We start from the raw sequence: 16651 nt of genomic DNA, 5'->3' as shown, positions 1-16651 counted from the left end.
CGTTTGAGGCCCCAGATGGCTGCTGCCCACACATCTGTATTGTTTATCACTAAATATAGGACGGCCTGTCTGTTTTTTGTTTGTGTGCCTCCACATGTCAACTAATGTGTTGATCTCAAGGGCGTAACAATGATCAAGACAGTGAAGGAATAAAGAAAGTACACAAAGTAGCCAAATGTAACTGCGCAAGTGTAAAGAAGAAAAGCCCAAGGGACGGTAGGTGAGTGGGCGGCTGAAAGAAACGAACAAAAGAAGCAGAGAAGAGAGATGAGTGTGGATGTGATTGGGCGGGTGGGTGGCGGCGACGCACAGAGGGGGCTGTTGGGTGTTGGAAAACGGAGCTTTCCTCAAAGCCTCATTAAGATATTCCTGGAGCGAGAGTTTTCATTTGGCTTTCAGTCCGATACAGAGCTGTGCCATCACACTGTGAGCAAAAACAATTTCATATTCATAGCACTAGACTGCTCTGTGGATTCTTGCACAAATGATTTGCAGATATTCTAAGTCCAAGTGTTGAGAGAGTGGTCAAACTCCTTGGGTCGGCTGAGCGTCATTAGCATGGCTGAGGCATTTGATCAGAGCCCAGCTCACTTCTTAGCAGCTGCACAAGTCTGCTTAAATGACTTACCAAACCAGTGTTTATGCATGTGGACGTCCCATTGCCAGGCGTGTGTGTGTGTGTGTGTGTGTGTGTGTGTGTGTCTACTGTACCAACAAAGGAAGAAGCGAACAGAAGGTTTCCTCCAAGCCACCAAAACACCAAAAGTGTTTTGTCGACTGAATAAATCAATGACAGTCGCGTGCTTTGAGTGCATGTGAGTGTGATTGTGTGTTTTTGGAGATGTGTTTGTGTGCTGGCGTCTTTGTGCGATTGCATAAACACTGAGCTGGAGTGATGAGATGTTCTTTCAATCCATCTGTTCGGCTGGCATTTCAGAGAGCAGCATCTACAACAGAGAGAAAGACAGTATGTAAGGAGTACCGTTAAGACTATTTTTTGTTGAGATAACAGAACAGTGAGGGTTCAGTTTTGTGTTTTATTTACCTAACTAAACTACCAAATTTGCAATTGTTGTATTGAAATAACAAGTTACCTCAGTGTCACCAAGCTACATACTGCATATATATACAGTATCAACTTTAAATTGGTTTGTTTTATAAGCTTAAATACTATCTTCAGCATTTAGCTCTGCTAACCCTTTATTGCTCTCTAATCTGAACCTCTTCTAAATGGCTGCAAAACTGCCTTACATAAGTACAGTTTTTTCCTGAAGAAATATATAATATATATCATGTACAAATTTAAAGGCACACTTGAATCCTCTTTTTATGGTAACAAGCTACTGAAGCGCATTTTTCACAATGCTATATGAAGTATAATGTGGTAAACACGTGCCTCGTTTACAGACTCATTCCTGCACACTCTCCCAATCATGAGCACAATACTAGAACATGACACCTTTGTGTAAAAAGCGTAAATGGAAATATACCAGTTTCAGTGTCACACATAATGGTCCAGTGTTTTTGGAATGAGTTAGAAAATTCAATAAAACCATCACCATCATTAAATATCTTTATAAAAAAATGTAAACATAAATTACAGCTATTTGATGCTGCTAAATACTAACCCCATACACTCTGACCGCTTTATGTGACTGCTTGGATGTGAGTCATAATGAGTTGAATGTTCGTGTAACACCCAGACTTACAATGAATGTAAGCTCAGTGTTTTTGTTTTGATTTTACAAGACTAAACTTACCAGCTGGATGACTAAGAATTGACCTTGTTGTTTTATTGTTGTATTTCTTTGTAAAATTGTAATTTGTATGTGTTGTTCTTGTCAGCTTGGATACTCATTATATGCTGATAATACCCACTGCGGTGTCCCACTCAATGAATAAAGATCAAATTGATGATGTGATATGATGTATTTATTAGCTGTATTTATTTTTGGTGCACAAAACAAAATTGGCTTGATATGGGGAAAACCAAGGTTGCACAATTTACATGATAAAAGCTTTACTTGGGGCATCCCTCAGGTTTATGAGGGTGCCCCTTAATGGTTTGTGCCTTTTCTTCATCTTTGACCAAATTGAAATTGTCTGTAAAACTCACTAGATGAGTGATATTTAAAGTATTTCATCAGACTTGCTTAGAGTTTGTTTCAGAGTATTGTGTTCGTGTACGTGTGAAGTGTCTTCCTGTGGATGTGGTTAGTCATTGTTTTTGCTTTGAGCATCACAGGCCACATTTGTACAGCTCTTCCTGCTTACTATCTCTAACTGGCGCGGCTTGTAGCGCCTTTGCCCTTCAGCGCTGTTGACCCTGCTGTGATACTCATGCCCTCGTCTCCACAGATAACAGACCACCCTAAAAATACCCCTCTTTCAGCCTCCTTCCCCTCCGCTCCCCTCACCTCTCCTGGCTGACTCTCTCCTTAACAGTCAGCGCTGCCAGACTCCACCACTACCTCTGGGCACTCCCAAAAGTCGCTGAGGTCCAATTCTATATTTTCACCCCCTTTTCATCATTTGCTTGCTGGATGGAGGCTGGAGATGTTTGTGTTGTCGAAAGTGCAACCCAAGACTGTTACATCACAAGTTTTGTTTCGCTTTTTTCTCCACGATGTTTCGCTGCCTCCCCCTCGGCGAGCTAGTTCACTCACCCACACTCTGGACACAGGGCAGATGGGATGTAGGAGGAGAGACAGAGGACCAAATCTACTGGGTTCTTATAGTTCTGCATCAAGCTATTTACCGTGGCTCTCCAATAAAGCGCCGCGCATTGTTTGGCGTGCCTTTACCGGTCTGACAGTCTGGAATGGTGCTAATTATGATAAACTACACTATTTTTTAAGATCACTCACGCAGCCAAGTGCTTTGAGAGCTTTCGCAATTTCGCCACTGCCTCCAAATGCCGCCTTTGTTGTGGAGATCTTTAAGGCGTTCATCAACCCCACCACTTTTCCGTATAGAGCCAGCAAGCAACTTTCGACTCATTTAAACCTTTGTTTTTATTTCAGGGCGTCTTTGCCATTTGGGGTTAGGAAGTGGTTTTGTTCATGTGTGTGTGTGTGTGTGTGTGTGTGTGTGTGCTTCCATTGTGTTCCATCGTGAACATACATCACTTGGGTGCTCTATAATAGCAGTAAAATCCATGCTCTGTAGTCATTTGTTGTATACATATAATTCTAAACACAATCATCACTCATCTTTGCCCAGCTAAAAGCCTTTGGAAACAGAACGCAAGTCAATATCCTGTCCCATAAACAGATAGAAATCGAATCTATGCTCCTTACTCCTTGTGGTGTGTTTCCTCTCCTTTCTCTTTGGCCTACACCCACACAGGTGACCAGAGGGTGCCTCGAGTGGGTGGACAACTCAATACTGACCCCCTCCCTTTGCCATCAAACCCCCCCCCACCCAAAATGAGAGCCGAAAGCACAGCAGACAGGGGGCCCCCGGAGGAGGAAGGGTCTGCCTCACTCCCACCCTCATGCAAATGGCCCGAGATTTTGCAAACTGCTACGACATGAATACAGCGACAAACATTTATCTCAAGGCTCGGAAACAGGTGCAAGATGAGACAAAAGGCGCCGTGGTGTAATGTTTAAGCCGGCGCCCCGGAAAAATGCTGCGGTGCAAAATATTTAAAGGGGGTTTTTAACAGCTAGACTAAATTCATATTAAGCATATTTGACAAAATAACTAATGACCACGGTGAAGTTCTGGTTTCAAAGGTGTCTCGTCTCGCTCGGTTACACAAAATTTTACAATTATTACAATAAATCATTACATCAAAAAAGAAAGACCAAAGACAGCTCATTTACTGCCAACAGGATACAGAATATTCAGTGTCGATTTTCACTACTGTACAATTTACATGACAAGATTTAACAATGACATTAAAGCAGGATAAGTCAAGTTCTAATAATAAATAATGTTTATATATAGAAGTACATATAGTCTAAGATTGTAAATAAAACAGAAGAGGGAGCATGAAGTTGCTGTTTTGCAGAGAGAGGTAATGCAGTAATGCCATGAATTATCCCTGTGCATTGTAGTGAGTTTCTGATTGTAATCATTTACATATTTCTACTTTGTGAATTTATAGAGATGCAAATTACTATTATGGATTTCCTTCAGCTCTCTAAAGTCTCTTTCATTCAATTGCTGGGTTGCAGGTGACATCACAGCATTCTAAAGGCTACTATTATATAGAGGAAAAAATATTGTGTTTTTGAGCAAATTTTTGGTGTTAGACAGAGAGATCATGGACCCAGTGATTGATATTAATGATCATTTTGCTAATTCATATATTTTCTTTTTAGCTACGACTTGTGAAAGTGTAATGCAAAAAAACTGGCTCCTGCCCCCTGTTGGGTCCGGTGACATCATCATATTCTAAAACCTGCAACACAGCAATATTGAGGACAGTTCATTATATGTACTTTATAATGTTACTGATGAGACGATGTGATTTCGGGAGCATTAGCGGGAATAAGGCCTCTCACCCGACAATTGCCTAGTTAATCACTTCACTTTTGTTTTATCTGCAGTGGCGGGTCATATGACAGACATGGGCAGATGAGAGTCAAATAAAACCCACTGTGGAAGTTTAACATATCACATAATATTTAACTGTAGAGGCAGTATCTAGTATAGGAAGTATCTTATGGCTACACATAACTTAAACTGAATCAGGTCACTGTTTTGTTTTTGCCTTGTCAAGAATTTTAGCAACCTGTATGTTTCAATAGAAAGAAAATATTACTATTGAAATTGCTACAGAAATATTTAACAGGCTCCTAGGCAACTACTGCCTTGTAAAGGACCAAGGACTACAGATTAGAAATGAGCATGGTGCTAAATCTGTTGCAGCCATCTTTTTAATGCACAATGTACTTCAATTAAATAAATAAAATAAAATAAACAATGTGTAGTAATTGACTATTTATAACAGAGCCCTGCAAGATTTCAAAGTCCCCTATCCTAATATTCTAGATGCCTTTTGACAGCAGCTACACTGGTAAATGCTCCGATTCATCCATTTCAATCCGTGTTGTCACAAAGTGTTTTCAGGTTGAATTTAAATGTGCGCTGAGGCCGAAACTCCATTTCATCGACATTCTTTGTTATGTCCAGCCCAATATCCCTCAGCGGACCGGACCGTCGCGGCGTCGCCCCCTTTTGGAAGCAAGTTTTAAGACAAGTGTTTCCAGGCTTTGTTGTCAAGACATCAGATGGTGTTGTGCTAAATTAAGATGTGTGGGAGGACAGAAGGATTCGAGGAAGACCAGAGTCAGATCGAGAGTGAGATTAGTCAAAGATCTGAAAGTTTTGTGGCGTAGTGAATATTGTGCACAGTGCTGGTGGTTTGACTTGATCAGATAACACGAGGTTAACCAACTCATTGGGAATATGAATTAGTTAATGTTTATGATGAATTTGTAGAGCAGGTGAGCATTACAAGTATTATTTTTTGCCCCATTTAAAGGTTTTTTTCTCCATTGTATATAAAAATATCTCCATCTACTACAGCGTGTTTGTACATTATCATGTCTCGATTGCACAGTTTCCTGTCTTGCACCCCCTGAGTGTTTTTCTTGAGAGTTGATGCAGCAAGCGAATTTCTCCATTGTGAGATCAATAAGGTCTTATCTAATCTTGAAAATAAAAAAACTCTCCATGAATCTGAAAATGTTTGCCCACAGAAGGTCAGGAAACAGGGGTATGAGGGCCAGGGCTCGAGAGTGAAATACCAAGAAATACCACCTAAACCTTTATTGGGTGTAGTCTGATAAATATATTCCTGGGTTGTGGCCGTGACCAGTTGGAAATCTGATCATATAGATCAGGGGTCCCCAACTAAATCCGCTCGAGGTCCGCAAATCTTTCTTTCGTAACTTTCGACATATGTCCAGCGTCCGGACATATGCCATCATCGCTCTTGAAAATGTTAAAACATGAATGGTTGTCTATTTACATAGCATAGCTGATCAATGAATCAATAATTTTGCCATTTTCTATCAATGTTATTCAAATTGTTCAGATAATTTCTAATTCAGCCTTAGAAATTAAGGTATATTGAGAGAATGAAAAAGCTTTGGGGTCCGGAGTAAAACCTCTGGAGGTCCGGATCTGGACCCAGGTCTGCCAGTTGGGGACCCCTGATATAGAGTATAAATAAAGAAGTGGTCATAATAATACTATTTTATCTTCAAGATGCAAAAATATAGCAAACTAAGTACATGGTTATAATATACTTCTATTATTGTAAAACGTATGGGTACACTGAAATAGCAAAGAGATGGTGATTCTATTGTTCAAGGATTGGCACTGAACCCGGTTTTAAGGATAATTTTGGATGTTTTCAGGATTTCGTGGTGCAACTATCATTTCCACCTTTTCACTGGGAAAAAAACAGAAGTAGCAACTAACCCATGATGCTAGTTGGGGTATGACAGTGGAGGCCAGCATCATAGACACGGCCCACTGAAGAAGAAAGCTTAATAGATGTATAGGATGGTGATGATGATGATTTTTTATCATTGTATTATGAAATAATGTACTCTATTTTACCAGGTTCTTCTCTATACGTTCCTAAATAATGTATGTAATGTTAAACTACATAGGAAAGGTAAAGCGCTGAGTCCCCGCATCAGGCAGGCCAAAAATAAAAAGCAGGAACAACACAGTCACGTTCCCCCACGTTCACTGGGCCCATGGTGAACTCGCTCCAAACGACTGCATTCTATTTAAAGTTCTGTTATAAGCTTCATCTTACATGATAAAGCACTAGGGGCTTTTTTAAGTATTCTAACTTTTTTTCAAACTGTAGTGTCTAATACGCACGCGACACTTTATGATATCATACTGTATTTCATTTGCATATCCAAAAATGAATGCATTAAACTCTCGTAATAAGTAGCAGATGGTGCACAGGTTTTTGAAATCTTCAGTAGGCGATGCCTTTCTAGGTCAGGTACATCTGGAGTCGTCAGCTTTCTGCAGACTAAATAGGTCAAACCACCAGCGGGGAATGAGGTGTGAAGCCTATCTCACCTCATCTAATTCACCACACAACAATAGCAAATTTGCTGATAGAGCAAATATGATAAGGTCTCAAGTTAAAGGCTATGGGGCAATTGAATAATAAAGGACAAAGGCACTTGACTTCATTCAGCAACGCAAACAATATAGTGACTGTATAATAGTAAATACGCCTGCTGAAGACCGTTTTTCTTCCTAATACAACAGTTATTCCGATATTTTATAACGAGGAATGTCAAGAGATGGAAAAAGTTCTTCTGACTTTTGAGCGTCTTTAAATGTCTCCGTACTTTCCATGAAAAAGGTACTATACAGATGCACAGGGAAATTCTAATTCAAAACCAGTTGATTGCCGTGATGTAATAACGAGCTTCCTGTCCTCAATTTAAGAACCGCAGCCAAACCTGAAAAACAGGAGGAGTGGGCTCACGACTGCATATAAATACAGGGTCAGCCAGCGCCGAACACTTCACTTAAATCTTAAATCTAAGCATGGCGTTTATGGGTATGATCACTGTGGCCTGTGTGGTCCTCTGCTTGGCACTGTTTGATTCAGCACATGGTGAGCTTTTCTTTTAATCATTATTGTCTAACACTGGTAATACAAATTGTCATATTATACTGTACTTATGTCTGGCAGGTTCTGTGGGCCGAACGTGTTGTACAAGCTACACCCGGAGCCCTGTGCCCTTCCATCGTATAACAGGCTTTAAGAAACAGACCATTAAGGAAAACTGCGACATCGAGGCAATCATGTAAGACAACGCTTCCACATAATACACAGGAGAAACTTGGCAACACTAAGAGAATACTGAAAAATGTACAAGTAATATTGATAACTGACCTTTTTAATCACATCCGATGATTGAGCATTAATAAAGTAATTTCTCTATCACAAAGGTTGAATTTTTAAACTATTATTCAGGTTTTTACTAATATATTTGTGCGTTGGTTATGTTTAGTTTCCATACAGTAAGAAAGATTCCAGTATGTGCGACCATACAAGACCCGTGGGTGCGGAGAACTCTGAACTTACTCAGGTAAGGGATTAAGCAGCTTTTATGTTTGTAAATTGTAATGAATTACATTGTAATTAATGAGCACATTATTTTTTTATAGTGCCCAGCTCAAAAAGATGGCCAAAGGGAACCCTGCTGTTGGAAAAAAGTTGAAGGTGACAAGCAGGTCCAGCGGAGGGATCCCCAGCACCACGGAAAGCTCACAAGATATCATGGAGAGCTCCCAAGACACCACTGAATCGTTCATCTACTGAGAAGCTTTAAGCGGCTGAATGTTTCAAGTTTTGTTTAGAAAAGCTAGATTTAAATGGCAGTTTCCACTTTTTCTTTACACAGAACTCAAATCATTATTTCTTGTACTGAGTCGAGTCACTTCAGCCTCCACTAGATGGCAATATTGATCAGTTAAATCTTTTCTGCTGACATTTTCTGTCATGAAATTATGATGATTTTTATTGGTAACAAATAAAAAGCATGAACATAAATAAATGTATGGCTTCATTTATTGAGGACAAGATAATGATACACATTGTAATTTAAATAAATATTACAATTAATAAATATTAAATATTCTACACGTCCCCAATTTAAATATTCAAGTAGTCAAGACAAGTATTCAAAACAACAGATGAAGAAGGCTTCTCTTCTTCTGGCGTGGTGTTGCAGTAGTGTTCCCCTTGCGGACCTCCCTGTTCACACATAAAGCAGTTCAGTGTTAAAAATGTGTTAAAATGACAACATCAGTGTGTTAGCATGTGTATAACCATGAACTCACTCTAGCTCTTTAATCTTCCCAATTACCCAGGCCTGTCTCCAGTGGCTGCAGACCTCACCCTCTGTGGTCTCAAATCTGTGAAGGAACCGGGCAGTTTAGTAGGCTACTCAGTCATTTTGTCCAATCAACTTTCAAGCAATAAACTAGACTGGCCCTTACATAACAGCGAGGACACACGGCGGGCTCTTCTTCTGGATCCTGTAGCCGAGGATGGGAGCGGTGACATTGCTGATGCTGACCTCAGTGCAGCACTTGGTAATTTTGTGTTCTGTCAAAATAAAAAATAAACAGTCAAAATATATCTGTTACATTTCAAACAATACAGAAAGCAGTTTATTTGGAGTAAGTTCTCATGTAAACGTACCTTGAGCCAGTGTGACCATGGCCAGCACTCCAGCAAAAACAGCGAAGGTGACAAGTTTTCTGCTGCACACGTCCATTGCTCTGGGGGAGATTCTTCTCTGTGGTGTCTGAGCTTGGCCGGAGAAATTAATGCTTTCCCTTGGTCAAATTTAGAGGATTTATACCATAAAAAGAGGAACCGGGGAAATCTAACCGCATGGTTTATCCTGAATGATTGCAAAAGACCATTTCTTGGTAGTGATGACGCTACAATTATTTCCTTTTTTTCCCCCTTGCAAATGTATTGAGACATTTTAACCAGATACTGTATGCTTAGTATGCTTTCTAGTTGATGTCCTATCCATAAATCCAAATTATACATACTTTAAAGAGAAATAACTGGAAAATAATAATAATAAATAATAATTTTACAATGGAGTGCTAATCCCACTTTAAGTTGCCATTTGTTGAAGTAGAGTAAATTTTCTTTACTTTCTATTCTTTAACTATATTCCTGTATTTGTGTGGGAAAAAAACCCACTGCTACTATCTTATTAGCACATTTTACTTGATTGCTAATGTGGAAGTAAGAGTCCAAATCATCGTAAACTTTTCAATGGCATTCAGCACTGCTTCTCTTTGTTTGCCTGACAAAGCGTTACATTCACCCAAAACGTGCATGTAATTCATTCAAATGAAGCATCGAGGTGAGCAGGAGGTATTGCTGATGAACAGAAACAAGTAACTCTGACTTTCCCGCTGGAAAAGCGTTGCTATATACGTCTTATTTTTAAGTGGTGACCTAGAGGCAGTTGTAAAGGTGTTTATGGTGGGCTGAAAGTGAAATGTTGAATGTTACTTTGACGTTCTGTATTCTAACTAGTAGTATCTGCCAATTAGCTGCATGAGCAGGATTTATACTTAGGTCAGCAGTATGAACAGGAAAGACCATGACACTTGACACTGAGTCAGTACAGGAGCAGAATGAGGAAGGAAGGATCCTATGCTAATGACATCCGCCCAAACCACAACTTTCCATACTTCCACCTACCAAATATGGACAACAGGAACGCCAAAAGTGCAAAATCAACTGATCAAAACGACACTTTCATTTCTGACCATTAATGCTAATTGTGACTAAAAGGAGTTTATGAAATGGCAGAAAAACAACAAAACAATGTTGAAAATTAGCTCAATAATATTAAATTAAGAATCAACACATGGATGCCATGCACATGCATGGTTTTATTCTTTTGGACTCTAGTAAGTGGAGGGCAACTCACTCACTGATGGTAACGTAAGTCGGTTCATCAGATAAAGTAGAATCATGAAGTTAGAATATCCTATGCTATAAAACATGTCCAACTAGCCTGCCACATGCAACAGTAGTCTTTTACCTGGACATATGAAGTCTTTGTTGGGAATGGCCTGCTACCTAAAAAACATAAAGCATTTATTTTAATGATTCATTCATGTATTTAAGTAGGGATGGTACATATTAATGAACATATAAAATATGTAAATATGTCAGATTTAAGCCATAGGCTAATTTCCATCTGTTGTCCCTTGACAGGCTGACATAAAACTTCTCATTGAACATTTAACAACATTTAACAACAAGACACATCAAAGTCACAAAACAATACAGGAAATACATGTACAATACAGGAAGATACACTAAGATTCACATACACTGCATGAAGAAACATTAGGGATCTCAGGCAACTACAGTGACAAGAGACTGGACACAAACCCAGTGGAAGTCAGTTCATCACAGAATTACATTATTTTTGATTTAGGCAACTGCTACAAATATATTAAAATCTAAATAAATGTATGTTACATTTAATGAAGTTCTATTTTTCCTTAAAATAAGAACTAATTTAAAGCCCTGAGGTGCATTTCATGTGATCGGTCAATTATTTTGGCATAATGTTGTGTTAAGGAAAACAGAAAAACTCCAAATCAGACAAACTTTATCACATAGTCATAAAGTCTCATCTGTTATAATGGAGAATTCCTTTATTTCAGGGCCAGAAAATGAAGAAGCACATTCCTGAAGAAGGACATGGAGACTGTTTCTATTTTGTACATGATGAGTGCCAGGAGTTTATCTTATATCTAATGAACCGCCTCTTTCACTGTCTGTTTGCTGGATACCAGTAGCTTTCTGTTACAAATGCTTTAAAGAAAACATTTTTCTGTTGTGCTGCAATTCAAGCCTCAGTTGTAACTCAATACCTGAAAAACAACATCTGCATTCACACGTGGGCTGGTCATGTTACCACATAACAGAGCAAAAGAGAATCCAACCTTATAGAATCCTTAAGCATAATCGCTGGACGTGATTTGAACTGTTCTAAATTGTGCCACGTGGTTCTCTAACTCTTGATTCTTCTCACGATTTGGTAAAATGTTTCTTTACATAGGCCGCCATCTAGTGGTGATCAGAACAGCTGCGTTATAAAGCTAAAATAAACAAAATATGATTTTGTTTCAGTGTTAATTTCATCGACTAAATATTTAGTCATAATTTTAGTCAAAGTAATATTTCTATTGCCTGAAATTGGACTAAAACTAAATCAAACGTTTTTTATGGGACTAAAACTATGACTAAAATGTCCAGATATGTTTGTTGACTAAAATATGACTAATAAAAATGAAAAGAAGCGACTAAATGAAAGAGAATCGTGTCATTTAAATTCACTGGCAAAGGAACAGTTCTGAGCTTTGTTCATGTGGGGGAAGCTCCATAAAGTAGAGAACCTTGATTAAATATGATTTCAATAAATATTTTAAAGGCAAGTATCCCCCCAGTATCTCATACTGTATTCAGTTCTCTTGTCAATGTATTACAAAACCACAACATGCAAACGAGACATATTGTGCACTGCATTGTGGTTTCAGAGAATAGTTAGCACAAGCTACTGTTAATTTATTATATATTCCATGAATATCACAAGACAAAGTCACACTACTATCTCTTATCTCTTTTTAGACTTTTTGTTTGCATTCATAATATTATTTAACGTCATACAGTGTGTCAGATATTGCTATTAAAGACCCACTTCCTGTGCTGGTGGAACACGTAATATGTGCACCCAGACCCCTGAGCGACACGCTGCTGAACTGCAGTGGAAGAAGCATATTTTTTTTCCATCCATGTGATGGTGTGGGTGCTGAAATGACATGATCTACATGAATGTGCATTTAAGAGCATACCTGACACAACGCTTGTGTGACAGACAGGACTTGACAATGGCAGGGCGCATGATTATTTTGCTCATATTTGTGACCACACTTGTGACTATGGCCACAGCACAAGGTAACAATTCTTTTTCATTTGACTTATCTTTGTAGTTCTTATTGTTGCAATATAGTGAATGATTTAGTTATCATCTGTATTTTTCCATCAGGTAGGATTCAAAAGTGCTGTCGTCAAGTATCAAGTTTAAACACTAGTTTTCCCAAATCTATGTTGAAGAGTTATTACCTACAGGGGCGTCATCCTTGTCCTCTGGAGGCAGTTGTGTAAGTTATACTTTGAACATTCTGTTCATATACTGTATTTATAGTATTTTGCAGATATTTTGCTTAATGTTTTGTTTTCCATATATTTCAAACAGATTCATTACATGGAAAAACAAGAAAATGTGTGTCAACCCTAAATGTGAGTGGGCAAAAACTGGCATGGATTACCTGGATAAAAGGAGCAAGAGACAAAAGCACTGAAAGGCATGTCTGGAGGACTCTGTGCTGCGACATTACATGCATTCAAGTTTTCTTAATGCAAAATAATGATTCTATCTGCTTTAGTATGTTATCTAAATGTTGTAAATGTTTATTTAAAATTCCTATCATTAAATAATATTACTTCACAGTTGGTCTTTGATTTCTGTCAAGGTTAACATATTTAACAATAAACAGTTGATTAATGAGTCAGGGAGTAGCTCTGTGTTCATTAAAGGTTGCTTACTCATTAGAGAAGACCATTTTCCACCATACAGTCTCCAACAGCCCTCTGTGTTTGGAGCGTTGGTGGTACTTTGCTAAAGGACAGTTTATATGACCTTTATTGTTTATCTGACCTTTATTTAACCAGGAAAGTCCCACTAAGATTAAGAATCGCTTTTCCGGGGGAGTCCTAGCCCCAGAGGTGAACCTATTGCATATGTTTTTAGTGCAATGCAATAGGCACGAACAACACTTACATCTGGCATAGACAATGTCACAATGTCAACATTCATTTCTGACAGACTGACGACACCTCATGTTTTAAGTACATGTTAAAGGGGTTAGATGAAAGTTAGTCATTTTATAACTCTGTATAGTCCCTTTAAGCTCCAAACTGTGGGATGGACTACAGAATGCACAGACTTAGTAGTATTGATGGTGTTTTAAAAAGAATACTGAGTTTTAATTTGCTTGCAGCAGATACCAATGCAGCACTGAACGATGGATCAAAAATAGAGGATAAATGTCCCTGCACGAACAATAAAGAATCCTTCCATGGGAACAGGGCAAAGATGTCATTTACAGATTGAAGGTGTTGCACATACAGACATAGATTTCCACAGATGTGTTGCTGTGCAGGTGAACAAACAGAAAATATATAGTTTGAGGGACAAGTGATTTCCTTTGACGAGTAACTTGAGGTTTTGATGAGTAGCTTGAGGTTTTGCTTGAACCACAGTGCAAAAGGTTGTTCCCCTGCCTTTATTGTCTACGGGTCTCCAACTTTGGAAATAGTGGTCCCTTGTAAGTTCAATTTTATAGTTATTTTATAATTATGCATGACGTTATCAAGTCAATTATTTGATTAACTTGCTTAGCTGCTCTATACCCACTCACCAGAACTGCGGTTTAGGAACATTCACACTGTGGGTTTGAGATGTACCCGTGGACGGGTGGGCTCTGTGGGAAATGAGTGGAATTAAAACAAGTGATACGAGAGTTTATTTTTCCTCTGTGGTTCACCACATAGACCAGTGGTTCCAAACCTTGAAGCCCCCCCCATGCTGCAGTTGGCTGCACCCACGAGGGAACCACTGACAACACTGTACATCATGGTCACAGCATCATAGCAATTTTGAACTTGAACAACTGTAAAAAAGGAAAAAAGAAAATTATAAGATGTTCTCCTGCATAACACAAGCTTTACTCCTTACTGACAAGACTTTATCTCTTCATTGTAATTTGAATACAACTGTGCAGTCAAATGCCGACCACGTGGTTTGCCATATACTATAGACTGCCATATTTGCGCTCATGTTCGTTTCTAAGAATCAAGCAAACATTGTTGGGAGGCCTTCTGTTTACCTCAACCACCCCATCCTCTCTCTGCAGTTGAACCAAAATGTCCAGGAAGTGGCTGCAGCAGTGCCCAGAAAATAACACCTCCAATTTGCTTTCTGCGAAACAGTGGCCGGTACAAGAAGTTCATGCGGCTGCTTTGAGCATGACATGGAACTTTATATTGAAGTTTTTAAGTTTGTGCATGTGAGAGAGACAGAGTGACACCTCCCCCAAATGCGATAAAAGGAACATTGAAAAAAAATAGAATTGTGAGGCAGTCATTCAGCACGTACTGTCTATAGATTAATTGTGTATTTCGATATTCTGAGTTCAATGTACATTACATATATATATATATATATATATATATATATATATATATATATATATATATACGTGCAGCTTTTACAACATTTTAACATGCTTTCATCTATACATAATACTTTACGTACACTGGAAAAGGAGTCAACACAGTAGCCAGGTTGTTTGATCCTTATGCCAAGGAATTGACTCGAATTGACTAGTACTGGACTTACAAACCAGAGCACTTTATACTGTTATAAAATGATTCAGGATATAGCTTATATCTGTGAAACATGTTTGGGGTCTTGATGCATCATAGCATGGATTTGACTCATTTCATTTTGGGCAAAGGAGAAGCAAACAATAAACAGATGTCAATAATTGAAAAAAAAAGTTTATTTGAAACATGTCAGGGAATTCATATATATTCATATATTAATGCATTGGTAATAAAATGGTAAATATCTGAAAAGTAGGAGCTTATTGATTCTTTTTCGGCCGTCTCTCCTTCCTCCTTCTTAACCTCTTCTTCCCTTTTCCTCTTGAGGTTTTTCTTGGCCTCGCCATCTCCTCGCTGTTCCCTATCTGAGTGGAGTTGCTTCTGCTAAACGGCTCAGTTGTGGTTTGACCAACGGTAGCTGCAGTGACAGTATCAACATCTTTCCGTCTTTCTGCTTCTCTGATCTGGTCCACTCTCCTCATGGTCTTCTGTGCATATGGCTCCTGAGGATCCCAGCATATCTGCTTGTTCAGCTTTGTCAAAAACCTAAAAAAAAACAAAAAAATCATTAGTGACACTGGTTTAGGCAATATAGTAAACGTGCCAGAACTTTGAGGGACTTACGCAACAGATGTGATGGGACAGAAGCCTTGAATCTGTACTCTGTAGCTCACAATGTTTACTGGAGGGATCCTGGTGTTGCGATTTTTTAAACAGCAGTTTGATGCGTCACCACTGGCTAAAACAGAACAAACAAAGTCAATAATTAGTGCACAGTCATTAAACTACACAGGGAAACATGTTTGAGACACTTACTTGTATGGAGCGAGGACATCCATGTGGTCAAGCAGAGCAGAGATGCCAGTCCCATACCGTACGCCATCTTCACAGTGGTCTTGATTAGAATGGGGTGGACTGGTCTATCGAGGATGCGTAGTGCTGCTCTTATAGAAGTATGAGCCTTCCGTTATAACCCCCCGCCCAGTCACAACGGACGGAGACAGTCACGACACGAGGGGAAATTTGAAGTCACCAGTGAGGAACCGCATCTCACCCCACAGCAACTGCTGCAGCCGTCCCACCTGACGCAGTGCAACCACACCACGAGGACTCTCACTTTTACACAGAGCACCGAAAGCTCTCTGCTGTGACTGTGAGGATGTGAAAGTGTTTAGAATACACTGAGGCCACTGAAAGCTAATGAAATGTGGGCTTTTTTTCTTTTTAAGGTATTGGGGGACTGTTGTGGTTTTCCTACATCATTCTAAGAACAGTGATGTCAGCAGAGAACAGCAAATGTTAAATGGATGCCATAAATGTTCTTAACCTTATACACTGAACAAAAAAACTGTTAGGATCTGGGGTTACTGCAGTTGGTCAGGTCTTGGTTCAGCAACACCATGTGACCAAAGAATGACGACTGGAACCTGACTGACCAGGTTATTCCATTAATGGGCTTCTTCTTTCCTGCAATACGGGAGTATTCCAAGATGACAATGCCGACAATCATTGGGCTCACATTGTGAAAGAGTAGTTTAGGGAGCATGAGAAATAATTTTCATAACAAAACAAGGATTGGCACAGAGTCCAGATATTAACCACACTCTTCCATCCTCAATACAAGAATCTGGTGAATCTTTTGAA

General features: G+C 39.1%; 2 protein-coding genes and 2 long non-coding RNA genes across 4 annotated transcripts; 2 read left to right on the top strand and 2 right to left on the bottom strand.

The window, feature by feature from the left end:
* Window positions 1-7545: 7545 nt before the first annotated feature.
* LOC306972782 (C-C motif chemokine 20-like) lies at window positions 7546-8326 on the top strand (the record flags this gene model as incomplete). Its single annotated transcript, XM_079569488.1, has 4 exons — window positions 7546-7615; window positions 7694-7808; window positions 8016-8093; window positions 8173-8326. 4 exons carry the CDS (start codon window positions 7546-7548, stop codon window positions 8324-8326), a joined length of 417 nt encoding a protein of 138 aa, XP_079425614.1.
* A 249-nt stretch (window positions 8327-8575) lies between these two features.
* LOC306972692 (uncharacterized protein) lies at window positions 8576-9341 on the bottom strand. Its single transcript, XM_079569392.1, has 4 exons — window positions 9212-9341; window positions 9007-9115; window positions 8848-8922; window positions 8576-8761 (listed from the first exon to the last, which is right to left on the bottom strand). The coding sequence occupies exons 1-4, from the start codon at window positions 9285-9287 to the stop codon at window positions 8689-8691; spliced, it is 333 nt and encodes a 110-aa protein (XP_079425518.1). The 5' UTR covers window positions 9288-9341; the 3' UTR covers window positions 8576-8688.
* A 3001-nt stretch (window positions 9342-12342) lies between these two features.
* Window positions 12343-12956, top strand: LOC306973333. Its single transcript, XR_013793563.1, has 3 exons — window positions 12343-12514; window positions 12606-12720; window positions 12816-12956. It is a non-coding gene; the product is annotated as an uncharacterized lncRNA (long non-coding RNA).
* Window positions 12957-15190: 2234 nt separating this feature from the next.
* On the bottom strand, window positions 15191-16083 carry LOC306973304. Its single transcript, XR_013793560.1, has 3 exons — window positions 15824-16083; window positions 15632-15746; window positions 15191-15553 (listed from the first exon to the last, which is right to left on the bottom strand). It is a non-coding gene; the product is annotated as an uncharacterized lncRNA (long non-coding RNA).
* Window positions 16084-16651: the final 568 nt, after the last annotated feature.

The sequence above is a fragment of the Gobius niger genome (assembly GCF_951799975.1).
Source record: "Gobius niger genome assembly, chromosome: 13".
In the NCBI taxonomy this organism is placed as follows: domain Eukaryota; kingdom Metazoa; phylum Chordata; class Actinopteri; order Gobiiformes; family Gobiidae; genus Gobius; species Gobius niger.
The sequence above is the reverse complement of the archived record's forward strand: the minus strand, read 5'-3'. Positions and strand labels throughout refer to the sequence as shown.